Below are 14,966 nucleotides of genomic sequence, written 5' to 3'. Positions count from 1 at the left end.
GGAGTGGGAGTGAGGACTCAGATCCTTTCGCTGCCCCATTTCACCGGGGTAGTGTATAAGCCAGGAAAGTTCCCCACAATAGCGGGACCCCCGTTTACATATGTAAGGCAGTTTGGATCTTGGCTCACTGAAAATACACCCCTTAGGGTCAATGGAACAGATGGACAAGTCCTGACTGGTGTAAATCAGTGTAGCTCTATGGGATTCAGTGAAGCCACATCAATTTATACAGCTGAGGATCTTGCCCAACATGTAACGAATCTCCCAGTTGTTTGTTTGTTTGTGACACAGTCAGTCAACATTTTGTAACTCAGATAAAAACAGAAACTTGGCCTTTCTTCTTCTTCTTTATTGTGAATGTTGAAATGTCATGTAGTTTTAACCTAAAGGTGAACTGATTAGACAGAGAAGTCAGATAACTGGAAGACCCTTCCTGGACATTTGTTTACAGCAAAGCAGTTCAAATAAGAAAATGCAGCTTGAAGGAAAAAAAAAAAGAAGAGTTTAGTCAATGTTGGAACATACAAGAATACAAGTGTTTAGGTATTTTACACAAAAGTAATCTTGTTTACACAAAAGAAACCTTGTTGGTTAGCTGTTACAATTGAGTGCTTGTGAAACATAGTCTCTTAAGGATACTATTTTATTCCTTCAAGGTTGGAAGATCTTCACTTCAGCTTGGAGTGCTTTCTTTCCTATTCATAACTTGAAGCAGATAATCCATCATCTAATAAAGAGAAGTAAATAATATTTACAGAACAGACTTGTCAAAAGTCACATGCTGATTCAATAAACCTAATGTATAACTGTTGTCTGCTTCTATTCCATACAACATATACATTCCTAATACTTGCCCCCAATGTTAGCTTGCTAAAAGGCAACCAAGGTCCAAGAAAAAGAGTTATTCAAAATTATTTTCTTCATAGTCCCATTTACAGAACATCAAATGAATGTTGGAAAGTGAGTTCGTAGAAACATTTTATAATTTACTTTGGATTGCACTTGCGACAGCTTGCAAGAGCAAAACCTTAGCACAACAAGAAAAGCAGCGGCTTCAGTTTTCTACAGCTGTTCCAGATTAGTTTTAGTTTTAATTTACTCTATGTCTGAGGGGTGGGAGGGTTGGTGTTGATTTGCGGTTGTTAAATTAACTGAGGCAGAAGAATTTGACAGTAAAACAAAAATCAAAACCTTGGGGGAATGATGAGCAAGGCTGAATTGTTAGGACATGACATGCAAGAAAATAAAAATGAAGAAGCATTGTAAACTCCCTGAACAGACAGGCAAAATCTGTGGAGGAGGATGCAACTATCGGAAGAGAGAAGAATTGTGCCTAGAACACAATAGTAGCAATGGGAGATTTCAGCTACACAGATAGAAAAAGGGACTAAATAAGCCTGATTCTTATATATGAGCCAGACATGAAACCAGAGGGACCTTCTGCTTCTTGTTTTTAAACTCTAGATACTTTTAATTTGGATTTTTAAAATGTAACATTTGAATATATACATGGAACAATGAAATTACAGCACAGTGACTATGTGTACATTATGGCAACATGCCTTTGACAATCCTATAAACCTATACCCATGCTACACACATTAACCTAAAGTATAATCTCAACAGGATCTCCTCCTGCACTTTCCTTATGGAATAAACCTATAGAATTTAATGGGATGAAACCAATAAATTTCTGTAGAAATTACTGTATGACATATAGAAAACATTACTGAGTGACAAATACTTGGTACCCACTCAGGAGGGGGCCTATCTTCATTTGACTTCATCACTTATTTGTATGTCGTACCCCTTCTCCCACCCTGTGTCTGTCTTTTGGATGGTGAGTTTTTCAAGGCGGAGATTATAGCTTTTATGTTTGGAAAATGCCTTGCACATTGTGGGCACTAGGGGAAATAAATAAAATAATAATAATGCCACTTAAAAAGAAGGAAGCCTAAGTAAATTCCACTTGGAAACAACCCTGACAAAAGGACATCTAGCAATACCGTTTTATATTCTGTAGTTTTCTATTCCTAGCTCAAAACATATAAAGTGTGTTGCTTATTACATTTTATGTTCATACATTAGTATGAAGAGTTACTAGTAAGATTCTTGCCCTCACTAAAACATGCTTATATGTACATTCACTGGATGGCAGTCAATGGTGATGCATACTTGGATGGACCCTTGCGATGCTAACATCTCCACAAGCACATATGTAATCTACCATTATTTACAGCCTTGTAATAGATTGACCATGCAGTGGTCCCAGAATAATTTATATATGTTCTCTCAGCCTGCATATACAGTCTGAAATTTTCTTTGGAACATTTACATTTAATTGCTTGACCCCAGTATCAGAACTCAGCAGCAGATACAATCTACCATGACTGATTAAACATCTCTTGATCTTTCTAGACAGTTGGCTTCCACTGAAGATTCAAATACAGCAAAAGTTGGGACTTATTTCATGCGACTTACGGGCCCCATCCTGCATCCATTGGAATCAGTGGCAACAGCATTATTATAATAATAAATAAACCCTATCTGACCATCTCCCATCTAGCCATGCACAACACATTCATCATTGGGGTATCTATGCACCTTCATAGAGGTGTTCTACAGCACCACTTTAAAATGAAAGGTTTGACTAGACAAAGTCTGAGTAACTAAGACTGTATCATATACCAAAGATTCTGCAGAGATAAAATCTGCACGCAGAAGGATCCTGCAGATCTCTGATAATTACAGCTTTTATGCTCCAAGTCTCATTGGCTATCAGACCAGTGTGCCAGTTTATTATATTAGGCTCAGTTTATTATTAAGGTGGCTAATTATTGTTATTATTTAAATAGTATCATAAATGCTCAGGGAATTTGAAGCACATAAGATCCTTGGGGTCTCCATGTCTGTAAGAGCAAATCTCAGAAGATGGGAAAATTTCCACTGACTCCAGGAAGCATTCGCTCAGAGCCTAAACAGATTGCTTATGACAAAAACAGAAGCTGTTTGTAATACTATCGTTGAAAAATGCAAAGCAAAATCTCCTTTCATGTGTGCCCTAACCACCGGGCTATTGAATATTTTGAGGGGGGTGGGGAGCTCAGTCTCTCCTGCTGAAGCTGTTCCATTTGGATTAAATAGAGTCATTTGTGGGGGCCAGGTTGGAGGGTTGGAGGAGAGCACAAGCATGAGAATGACTCCCTACCTTGGTGGTTACAGCACTCACCCAGCATGTGGGAGACCCAGTCCCCCCCACTCCAATAGTTCTTTCATTATTTATACACATTGGAACAGCTTCAACAGGAGAGACACAGGGAGTTCCCTATATCAGACTATCCCTATTCCCAAAGGTTAGAGCATCACCAAAGAGGTGGTAGATTCCTGTTCAAATCCCTTGTCTTACTCAGGTGGAGGGGGGACTTGAACTGGGCTTCTCCCACATCCCAGGTGAGTACCCTAACCACCTAGCTAAAAGTTACAAAGGAGGTCCTCCTCCCTCCCTGCAGCTGTTCTGGGTGAACTCGCATGCAGGACCCAATCTGCCTCAGAACATGCCTACAGGCTTGGGCCTGGCAGGAGAGTTAGGCAGCCAGGTGCATCTCGCTGGGGCTCAGGATGCCAGATACCTAGAGTGAGGCAGCCCTGTACCTGCACAGAGGCAGAAACATAGGCACCCAGGGAACTTTTACCCAGTGAGTTTAGGCACCTGCATGTTTGGCAGCCACTGAATGGGGGTTTTGTGGTTCTCAATGGGGCCTGATCCTGGGATTTAGGAGCCTAAAATGGCAGTTAGATTCCTAAATCCCTTTCTGAATCTAGCCCCAAATTCCCATTTTGTGATAAAGTGAAATTTGTTTTGAGTGGCAGAAGTTTATCAAGGTTAGGTCATAACATCAAAGGACAGAAATAATATCAAGTGATACAGATGGCCATTCATGTAGCTCAAATATTGAAAGGGGAATACTGACAATTCAAATAAATCAGCTAGCTAATGAGAAGCAGATTGGGCAGTAGTTGGGGATATCTTGTTTGTTTGTGTTTTTAAAAATACAAAACCACTGAGTTTGAACATAGCTCACCTACATAACCATCATGTAATCTTTTTATCATCACCCTTAATCTTCCTCCCTGATGGTTCCCTCCTATTGTTTGCAGGAGTTTTCAGATTACATTGTGAACTCTTCAGTGCAGGGACTACATCTGGTTGTGTGTTTGTTTGGCAATGATTGGGGCACTTTTTATAATACAAATAAATCACAATACTTGAAAAAATATACACATCAAATAGTTTTCACCCAAGCCATAGGCTGAAATTTACAAAATATATGCTGAGCTGTTCTAAATAAATACACCCATAAAAGGTATGCTCTATTCAGTGACAATTTGCGATCAGAAGTAAGGGATAAATTCACTGAATTAGTTGTTCTTTACAAAATGTTTGACCAGCTCTACCAACAATCCCAGAGTGAGGAGCTAATTTGTTTTTTAAAAAATTAGATTTACAGTACCTTCTTGTTTTAAACTTACATCTTTAAAGCTGCTGTCATCATCTGTCTCCCAAGTGTTCTTGGTATACCATGGAAGCTCTTCCCTTAGGGTCTGAGCACTTCTGTTTTCATTTTCTTCTAACAGCCTTAGCAAATTCTTCAGTGTTTCTTCCCATTGCAAGTAATCTCCCAGCTGCTTGACATTTTCAGGTAATGCTGAAAATGGGATCTTGTTTTCTTCTTCATAAACATAGGGAAAATCTCCAGTGCTCTTTTTCCCCATTAAATGTCCTATAAAAATAATCAGAATATCATGACATTAACCAAAAAATAATTAGCATGTGAGTGTGGATGTCCAAAGCCACATTCTGATTGGCCAGTAGAGCCTTTTGGATGATGTCACACCAACTCAGAGTCACACACACAAAAGTCCCTAGGCCCATTATATTAAATGGGCGGGGCGATATGTTGATGAGAAGAGGATAGATATAATAAGCCACCAAGAGAGGCAACTGAGAGCAGGAGTGAGTGTGAGCAGGTGAAGGAGAGGTTGAAAGTTTTATTTTCTTCCCACCCAAGCTTCCAGGTCAGCAGCAGAGTGTGGCTTTTCCTACCACTTTTAACTGTAATTTTTATGGCAAAAAGCTACATTGGATAGGCTTCAGTATTCCAGGTCTTGTTTTTATGAAAGTGACATTGAAATTGGCCGTGGTCCACAAACTGTCTACACTGCAAAAGAGAAACGCTGCTGGGGACAACAACCTGCAAATGATCGTTGTGATAAGTGGAGCGAAAGTCAGCAAGGCTTTCAGGAAATAATAATAATAAGTATCAATTGGGGCTCATTGCCCCTTGGATCTCACTCTCCAATATACATTTTGAACTCAGAAATAGCGCGATATGTTACCATGATTAACTCTTCCCAAGGGTCAAGCTCTCCTTTCTTATTCCCCACAGTAGCGCCTTTCTTCCCCCGGTCGCTATCAGCGCGAATTGCAAGCTTTCGATTCCCTTTGACTTTTGCAAAGATGTATTATTAGTCTGTGGTCACCGGAGCTGTATTTAATTCCGTTTCCACCTCTTGCCATGGCTGATAGGAACGAGCCAGCGCTCTGCGGCTTTCGATGGGGGAAGCAGACCAAAGGAAACAATTCTGCCCCTGTGTCAAGCACCCCAGCCCGCAACCTCCCTGCCTCCGGGGAGCGGCAATTTAGACACATAGATAAGCCTACAAACCAATACTACAAAATGGAAACAACACACGCGCTAGGGGAGTGAAGAGAAACGAGGCCACTCTGGGAGTCTAGTGACTAGCTAGACAGACACTATCAGCTTCCAAATGAAACCGCATCCTCCTCCAGGATCAGTAACACAAAAGGGCCTTGCTGGCCATGGAAATCAGGGGCTGGAGCCAGCTCGTCCGCCTTGAAGAAGAGCTCTGTGTAGCCCCAAAGCTTTTCTCTCTCACCAGAGGAGCTGGTCCCATGAAATATATCACCTCACCCACCTGGTCTTTCTAGGGAGAAGGAATGATCCAAAGAATGTATTTGACTCCTTTTCATTACACCTGCCCTTGGTTCCCTGTCCCACAGGGCGGCTCTGATGGATTTCACTAACGCCTCCTGCCAACTATTCTGATGGAAGAAAGCTCCTCTCTTGCCACCTCCAGCCCAGCTCACTGCTCTGAGTAAAGTGAAAAGAAAGGAGGACTTGTGGCACCTTAGAGACTAACCAATTTATTTGAGCATAAGCTTTCCTGAGCTACAGCTCACTTCATCGGATGCATACTGTAGAAAGTGTAGAAGATCTTTTTATACACACAAAGCATGAAAAAATACCTCCCCCCACCCCACTCTCCTGCTGGTAATAGCTTATCTAAAGTGATCACTCTCCTTACAATGTGTATGATGATCAAGTTGGGCCATTTCCAGCACAAATCCAGGTTTTCTCCGCCCCCCCCCACCCCCCACATACACAGGGACAAAACCTGGATTTGTGCTGGAAATGGCCCAACTTGATTATCATACACATTGTAAGGAGAGTGATCACTTTAGATAAGCTATTACCAGCAGGAGAGTGGGGTGGGGGAGGTATTTTTTCATGCTTTGTGTGTATAAAAAGATCTTCTGCACTTTCCACAGTATGCATCCGATGAAGTGAGCTGTAGCTCAAGAAAGCTTATGCTCAAATAAATTGGTTAGTCTCTAAGGTGCCACAAGTACTCCTTTTCTTTTTGCGAATACAGACTAACAGGGCTGCTACTCTGAAACCTGAGTAAAGTATTTAGATGTATTATTATTATTATTTTCCTAGTGCCCCAGGCATGGACCCAGGGACCGCTTTGCGCTAGGAGCTGTACAAACACAGACTACAAAGATGGCCCGTGTCCCGCACCTGGCTCCAGGAGAGAACGGCCGAGGTCTGGCCGGGAGAAGCAGCCGCGGAGCCCACCCTCCCTGTCCTCGGACGGGCTGGTTTTACCGCTCTGCAGTGTGCAGGGCATTCCAGGAACAAAGCGGCTTCAGATCAGTGCTGCTCAGCGCCCCTTGAAGCCACGGGGAGCCCTGCCACGGACTGCAGGTATCATCTTAAATGAATGACACGGGTTTAAAGGTGGCATCGCTCTTCTCTTGGCTTTCAGTGGCTGTCGCGGGTTTGCTCTCGAGCTCAGCCATTGCATGGGCCAATTGCACGCGGGCTCCTTTTCTTCCCAAATTCTGGGTGTGTTGCGGTGACACTGATCCGTGTGTGTGTGTGGGGAGGGGGGGGAGTCCGCTTTTCCAACAGGGATTCCCAGCATCCGACGGCGCCTATCTTTGCATGTATTCATCATTATAATTCACGGGCCCCCCATGTAAAAGTGCATCTGTCTCGCCAGATCTCCTGCTTTCGTGAGCCGGAGGAGAATCAGCGCCCTAAGCCAAACGGCTCTCTGAACACAAAGCACATCTTCCCCTCAGTGAGATAGCCTGTGTCACGCAAAAACCAAGCCCACAGGCTAGTAAAGTCTGGGCTGCGGTGCTAATTAACAAGAGGCTTGGAACTCAAGCCATCAATCGCTCCCTAGGCAGACACATGGTCGGGCGGGCAGGTGGACGGATGTTACTGGGAGGAGGATCGAGCTAGTCCGAAGTTTCTAGCAGGACCATGAAGCGCTGCAGCGCCTGGAGAAAAGCCCCCTTTACCCCCAATAAATGCTACAGCGGGGTCCGGGGCTGCCCCGGTCTCCCTGCGCGGCGCGGACACTTACCCACCGCCCAGTGGCTGCCCCTGGGGTAGATCTTGGCCAGAGGGGAGGCTCCGCCGTTGGACTGCAAGGGAGCCGCGGCGCCCCAGTGCACCTCGAGCAGGACCAGGGCGAAGAGGCCCAGCGAGAGGAGGGAGCGGGGCTTCCCGAGGAGGAGGAATTCGCAGCCCCCCATGGTGCGCGGCGCTGCACGGGCGAGTCCGGCTCCTGGCTGGAGGGAGGGAATCCGCTGCTCTGGATCTGCGGGGCCAGGTGCTGCTGCCGCCTCTGCTGCCTCCGCCAGCGCTGACCCGAATTTATAAGGAAGCGGGACGAGGTGACAGCGAAGTTCAGGCACCTGGCGCCTCCCCCAAAGGTGGCTCTGGGAGCGCGGGGGCTGCGGAGCGCTCAGCCAGCCAGAGCCACACCGCACCGGCAGGCTCCCTGCGGCTGGGGATGGGCGGCGCATCCTTTGCGAGCCCTCGCCGGCCCCCTCCCTGCTGGCTGGGGCAGGACTCGGGATTCGCCTTCCAAATGGACCATTCAACCACCCCCAACCCGCAGCCTCGGCGTGACAGTCTCTGGGGAGCGAGTTACTGCGCGCTTGGGTCCCCCAGTTATCCGACCCCCAGCTCCCACCCCCAATATCCCCGCCTCCGGGGAACATGGAGCGCAACTGTATCAGACACCCCACACCCCAGTATCCCCGCCTCTGGGGAGCAGAGGTGTTACTGGGGTTCCCCTGTATCAGACACCCACACCCCAATATCGCCGCCTCTGGGAAGCATGGAGCGCAACTGGGATGCCTCTGTATCAAACACCCCACACCCCAATATCCCAGCCTCTGGGGAGCAGGGAGTGTTACTGGGGTTCCCCTGTATCAAACACCTCACACCCCAATATCCCAGCATCTGGGGAGCAGGGGGTGTTACTGGGGTTCCCCTGTATCAAACACCTCACACCCCAATATCCCAGCCTCTGGGGAGCAGGGGGTGTTACTGGGGTTCCCCTGTATCAAACACCCCACACCCTCAATATCCCTACCTCGGGGGAGCAAGGGGGTTACTGGGGTTCCCCTGTATCAAACACCAAAGTCCCCAGTATCTCTGCCTCCTGGGAGCAGGGGGTGTTACTGGGGTTCCCCTGTATCAAACACCCCAGCCACACCGATATCCTCGCTTCTAGGGAGCGGGGTTACTGGGGTGCCCCTGTATCAAACACCCGACCCTGCAAATATCCCTGCCTCTGGGGACACAGGGGCTGCTACTGGGGTTCACCGGTATAAAGCCCCCCAGCCCCCCAGTATCCTCGCCTCTGGGGAGCAGGAGGTATTACTTGGGTTCATCTGTATCAACTACCTCAGCCCCCCACCCCAATATCCCCACCTCTGGGGAGCAGGGGGTGTTACTGGGGTTCCCCTGTATCAAACACCAAAGCCCCCCAATATCACCGCCTCTGGGGAACAGGGGGGTGTTATTGGAGTTCCCCTGCATCAAACACCCCAGTCCCCCAATATCCCCGCCTCTGCGAAGCAGGGGGTGTTAGTGTGGTTCCCCTGCATCAACACCCCGCCCCCCACCCCCAGTGCGATATCGCTGGTTCTGGGGAATATCTGGGTGTTACTAGGTTCCCCTGCGTCAAACACCTCAGCCCCCCAATAGCCCCGCCTCTGGAGCGTATTAACCCGTTCACCCACTACTCCTACTTTTGGGTAGCAGGGGCCCTGGCATTGCGGTTTCCTTTCCAGCCCGGCTCCCAAAGTAACTCCAGGGCTCGGGAACAAGTTGCTAGTTACTGATATGTCCTGAGCACCCCCTCCCTCCCCCGGAGGTTTCCCCGTTCCCTTGATCGACAAGCCCTTCCCTACAATTCCCAGGCCGTACAAAGCCACCACTAGCCCCTCGGCCCCTTCCCCGCACACTCATTGAACGGGGGCGCTTTGTTTCCTCTGTGGGTTGTGAGACTTGATAAGCCCTTGGATGCGCCCCCGCCAGCACGTTCTTATCAAGGCAGGGGGCGAGGAGGAGGGGGGGGTATCTTTATTTACCCAGTTACTGTCGCTGATAACCACAGGGCTGTTCACACCGGGACAGGCGCCCTCTAATTGATGGCCCCCTGTCATTGTATCGTGCACGCGTCCTTCCTCCAGGCTCATTTAGGCACACCCGTGCTCCCACCCACCACCTGGCCCGATTTGTCACGGGCTCACATTATCCGGTTCTATGCTGTACACTTTTAGTGCATCCTTCACGTTGTGGCTTCCCCTCCCTCGCCCCACGCACTTGCACTGCTGCTGCGGATTCTGACAGTATCTCTGTGGCTGCACGTGCCTGGCTATATTGTGTCTGGGGGTCTCTATTGTTAATTAGAGTGACTTTACATTTATCTGCTCCCTTTCACAGGTATCAAGGTTCCATACCATGGGCTGACCAGATGTTTGCTGCCTTCAGTCTGCACCCTCTCTTGTGTTTGTTTTTGGCTCTCCTGTTTCACTCTCTTTTCATTCCCATTTGTGTTGCCTTCATTTTGCTGGGTGAGTTACTTAGTGTATGGGCTGTGTATCTATGTGCCTACATGTGGCTCTTGTGTTTCTGTGCCATTCACCTACAGTTGCTTTGTGTGTGTGGTGTGTTGTGTACCTAGCCAGGTATATAAGGTCTGGTGTGGTTTTATACCTGTGAAGTAGTGGTGAACAAGGGAGGCAGAATTTCATTTTGGATAAAAACTTATGAATCTTGTAAGCAATGTTCCCTCTAATTTTTGACAGGCTGTGTGCGCACAAAAATTCTTTTGCACAAATTGTTAAAGCAGAGTTCAAATTTGTGCGCCATGAGGCAAATGCACCCAAACGAGTAAAATGTGTATACATTTAAAAAGTTTTAATTTGCAATTTGTGATAATAGTTTTACACCATGTTATTTTATTAATGTCATTTTTAAATATTAGAAAAAGGAAATGTAACCATTCTTCATGAAGCAGAAGTTAGTTTTAAGCATTACGCTTTATGATCTTTTTTATAGATAATCATGAGCATATATCAAGCACATATGAATTCATGATCATTATCAGTCTATAGGCTTCTGCCTGTTGGTGTCCACTTTCACCTTTCATTCTATACCCATCTGAAAATATTTTGATAAACATATAATAAAGACAATTCAATAAGTATACCATTATGTCAATTTTTATGGGGGTTCAGATAGAGACATCATCAGTAAAAAAAGAAAAACAAGAGTTTGTTTTTTAAATTTAAAATTTTCCTAAAAAATATTAATAAATGATTATCAGCCAAGAATAATATATGTAATTACAAATGCATTTTAATTTCCTTATTGGTCGAAATGTCAAAGAGCGCTAAATTAACCTTACTGTTTTTCCCTGTGATCTTTTTCATTTGCCTATGCAATATAAACTCTGCCCAGATCTGTCAGTCCTCCATCCAGCTGGTAACTCTTAATACACATCAGCATGTCCAAATGATCTACTTGTAAATGATTCCGTAGTTTGTTTTTTAGAGTGTTCATTAAGCTAAAGCCACGCTCACAGTCTGCACTTGATGCTAGGAATGTTCCTCCAATATCCATCAACTTTGCAAGATCCTGAAACTGTTCGTTCTGGTGAGCAAATGTCACCATATCCAGGAAGCTCAAAACCAATTGGCTTTTGATTCTTTCGGCTACTACAAACTTGAAGTCATTGTACTGACTGACTATAACAATCTCTTCAGCAAGAATGTCTTTGTATTTTGAACATAGGGATTCGACCTGATGAATTCCAGAATTGAAGTCACACTTAACTATTGCTGCACAATCAAAAGCGGACCACTCCTGGACTTCATCCTCTGGAAACCTGTCTGCCAAATGTGCACACAAGATGTTTATGAAAGTTATTATGGAACTGGAATCAATTTCATTATTTTCTTGAGAGCTCATATCTAAGAGAGCCTTAACTTTGTCACTCCATAAGACCGAATCTCCAAGGTACTGTCTTCTGATCTTGTTCAGTTTACCTTGGGCAAGGTGAAATGCTTCAAGAGGTGTAAGGCCCTGTTTCTGGAGCAGCGTGGATAGTGAAGCCAGCTCTGACAAAACATTATTCAAAACTTCTAATGTTATTCACTATTCCATGGTATTCAGCTTTTTGTGGCAGTATTTAGAAACTGTCTTTATCTTTGTCTTGCTCAAAATATTCCAGAAGAGGATTATAGTTGCGAATAATTGCTTGAAGTGCAAAGTGCCTAGATAACCAGCACACTTCACTGAGTGGCCTGAAAGCCACTGACTCACATTCAGAAGCATCCACTATTTCCTGAAATTTGCATTTTCTCCTGGATGACTGACAGAACACTGTGTAGACAGTTCTCATTAAGGTTTCGATATCTCTTATCAGCTTGACCTCTTTCCATGCATCAGAAATCCCCAAGTCTTCCCGGTGCGCAATGCAATGGTGCTGGACTAAGTGTGGAATATCACGTTTCAGCTGAGCTGCCACACCGTTGAGTTTGCCCAACATCACGGAGGCACCATCAGATGTGAACATCACCATTTTCATTAGATCAAGTTGGTGTTTTTTATAAAACTCTTTGATTGCAGGCACTATTGAAACAGCATCACATTCTTGCAATCGTAATAGTCCACCAAACAAAGTTTTATAGTCTGCAGAATTTATGGATCTATATTGAAAGTAGAGTATCCAGTATCTGTTAATGGATATATCAGTGCTTTCATCAACAGCTAGAGTATGAAACATTGCTGATGCTGTTTCATGCATGAGGTCATTTTGGACAATGCAGTTGATAATTTCAAGAAATTCAAAAGCATAATTTTTACTTCTCCAGCTCGCTGGTATGCGTGCATACTTTCCATATGATCATTAATATCCTGAACAGAAAGCACTGAGCTGTTCATTTTAATAGCCAACAACACATTGTCAATAAGTACCTTGATTACTTCTGGGTTTGAGCTCTTGCGTTCAAGATTAATTTGCCTCCTCTGCTTTTCAGCTGGACTTTCAAGAATCATGCTAAGCAATCTGCTCCGTAAGGAAGGGTTTTTGTTTCTAAGTTTTGTTACATCATCTATATGAGACTTCCTTAACAGATGACGCTTTAAGAAATCCAACTTCCATACATCGTTCCACATTCTTTCCGTTGAAAATCCTCCCGAAGCTCTGGTATCTCGAGAATATACAAAACCACTCTGTTGTCCTCATCATATGTGAATATTTCACGAAGTTTAACAAGCATTACACTATGTGACTTTGGTGTAACCGTCCTTATAGTATCATCCAGCCATCCAGATTTAAATGAATTCGGTGTTCTTTTACGCTTTAGACCTCTAGACAGTGACATTTTGGGATTGATTTTTTACCAGATTGGTTTATTTAAAATTAATACTTTTATTATATGGCTACTATTTCAATGTGCTTAACAGCATGACTCGAAAAAAGGGCAAACAGGAAATCATTCAGATCAGGATACCAGAAGTTTGTGCATAGCTCCGATCACGTCCATGCATCTGCGGCAAAAAACGAGGGGAAAATGGTAAAACATCATGAGTAAATGTATGAAGTCCAATGCCTTTGAAAGATTTCAATCACGAAAACAACACTTACCTTTGTTCATTTCTGGGAAATCTTTGCAGTTCCTTAGCAACTACGGCCAGGCATTTTGACTTATTCGCACATATTTGAGTTTGTACACAGCCAAATGAACAGACTACAAGGAGATGTGTGGGTCCCGACCATCCCGACGTGATCAACGTTCCACGTTCAAAATGCTGGCGGGGATGGGTACGATTCATTATCCTCCTTTGCCTTTCCCTCACTTGCCAACAAGTAGAATCTGGCTGTGTTGATAGATGGTGGGCAAACAATGTCAAAAGTCACCCAATATTTTGGCCTGGTTCCGATTTCATTTTTTGTGTGCGTGGTGTTTCGCCGTGTGTGCGGGGTTCAGGATCTGTGTGCACATGCAGACGCGCACAGCTTAGAGGGAACAGGGCTTGTAAGCGCTCTTGTTCCGTTTTTCTCTTGACTGAATTTCACCTTTCTGAATTTTGTTTATGACTGAACTGTATGCCCTTAATGGACAAACTAATACAAATTGCACAGCTAGATAAATAATTTTTAAAAAACATTCACAAGTGCTTATTTAAATCCCAGACTGGCAAACTTCATTTGAATCCACATTTCTTTTGAAACTTCATTTGAATCCAAAATTCAGTTTAATTCTACTCTTTGTTACTTCTTTCTACTCAGCTCTGTGTTTTGTATCCCTCCGTGCAAGTGATGTGAATGTCTGAGTGCACTGTGTTTTTCTGCACATCTTTACAATTGGGGTGCCTGTGTGAATTTCTAAGTTGAATCTGAATTTATTAATTACTGATTATTATTACAATACTTCCTAGAGACCCAATAAGGATTGGGGCCCCAACGTGCTAGGCTCTGCACAGACATAGAATAAAAGACACCCTGTGCCCTGAAGAGTTTCCAGTTCAAATATCAGACAAGACACGAGTGGAGTTTACAAATAATAGGAAAAAGGAGGAGGGTTAGGAAAATTAGAAGATTGTGTGATTTCAGAGATAAGCTTGTGCACAACATGTATTTATGATTTATGTTTTTGTGTGTGATTAATGAAAGGACATTTGCAATTAAAAGGAATCTCACAACTGTACCGGAAATTTGAAAATGAAAATGGCTCCAGAAATTGTTGCAGGAGCAATAAAATACATAATACTGCCTAAAAATAAACAATAATGCATAATAAAAATACATAATAATGCCTAAAATAAATAATAATAACAAAAATAAATAATGCCTAAAAATACAAAACAACTTGACAGAATTACACAAACATTCATGCAAATAAGAGACAATGAAAACAGGCATGAATAGTTTCCTGAAAATCAGTTTTGACTGACCTGCTCACTGTAAAACAGAAAAACCCGAAAAGTCCACATATCACTCAGGGAGATGGCCTGGGACAAAGATTTTTTTTTTTTTTTTTTTTCAAATTTCTTAGTATCTTATGTATTTTCCGTATCTGGGATTTAATAGTATGGCTCACAAGTCTATGGCCTGGTCCACATTTAAAATTTAGGTTGTCATAGCTACAGCACTCAGGGGTGTGAAAAATGTATACCACCAAGCACTGTAACTACGTCAGTCTAACCCCCGGTGTTGAGGCAGCTAGGTCAATGGAAGAATGCTTCTATCAACCTAGCTACCATCACTCAGGGAGATGGTGT

The 14,966-nt window shown here is 44.1% G+C and overlaps 1 protein-coding gene across 1 annotated transcript; it reads right to left on the bottom strand.

Moving 5' to 3' along the window:
- Window positions 1-359: 359 nt before the first annotated feature.
- GRP (gastrin releasing peptide) lies at window positions 360-8,185 on the bottom strand. The gene is made up of 3 exons (XM_077816716.1): window positions 7,741-8,185; window positions 4,531-4,781; window positions 360-727 (listed from the first exon to the last, which is right to left on the bottom strand). Exons 1-3 carry the CDS (start codon window positions 8,183-8,185, stop codon window positions 674-676), a joined length of 750 nt encoding a protein of 249 aa, XP_077672842.1. The 3' UTR covers window positions 360-673.
- Window positions 8,186-14,966: the final 6,781 nt, after the last annotated feature.

This window comes from Eretmochelys imbricata, chromosome 5, assembly GCF_965152235.1.
Source record: "Eretmochelys imbricata isolate rEreImb1 chromosome 5, rEreImb1.hap1, whole genome shotgun sequence".
In the NCBI taxonomy this organism is placed as follows: domain Eukaryota; kingdom Metazoa; phylum Chordata; order Testudines; family Cheloniidae; genus Eretmochelys; species Eretmochelys imbricata.
Note: the sequence above shows the minus strand (reverse complement) of the source record. Positions and strands in the feature narration are given on the sequence as shown.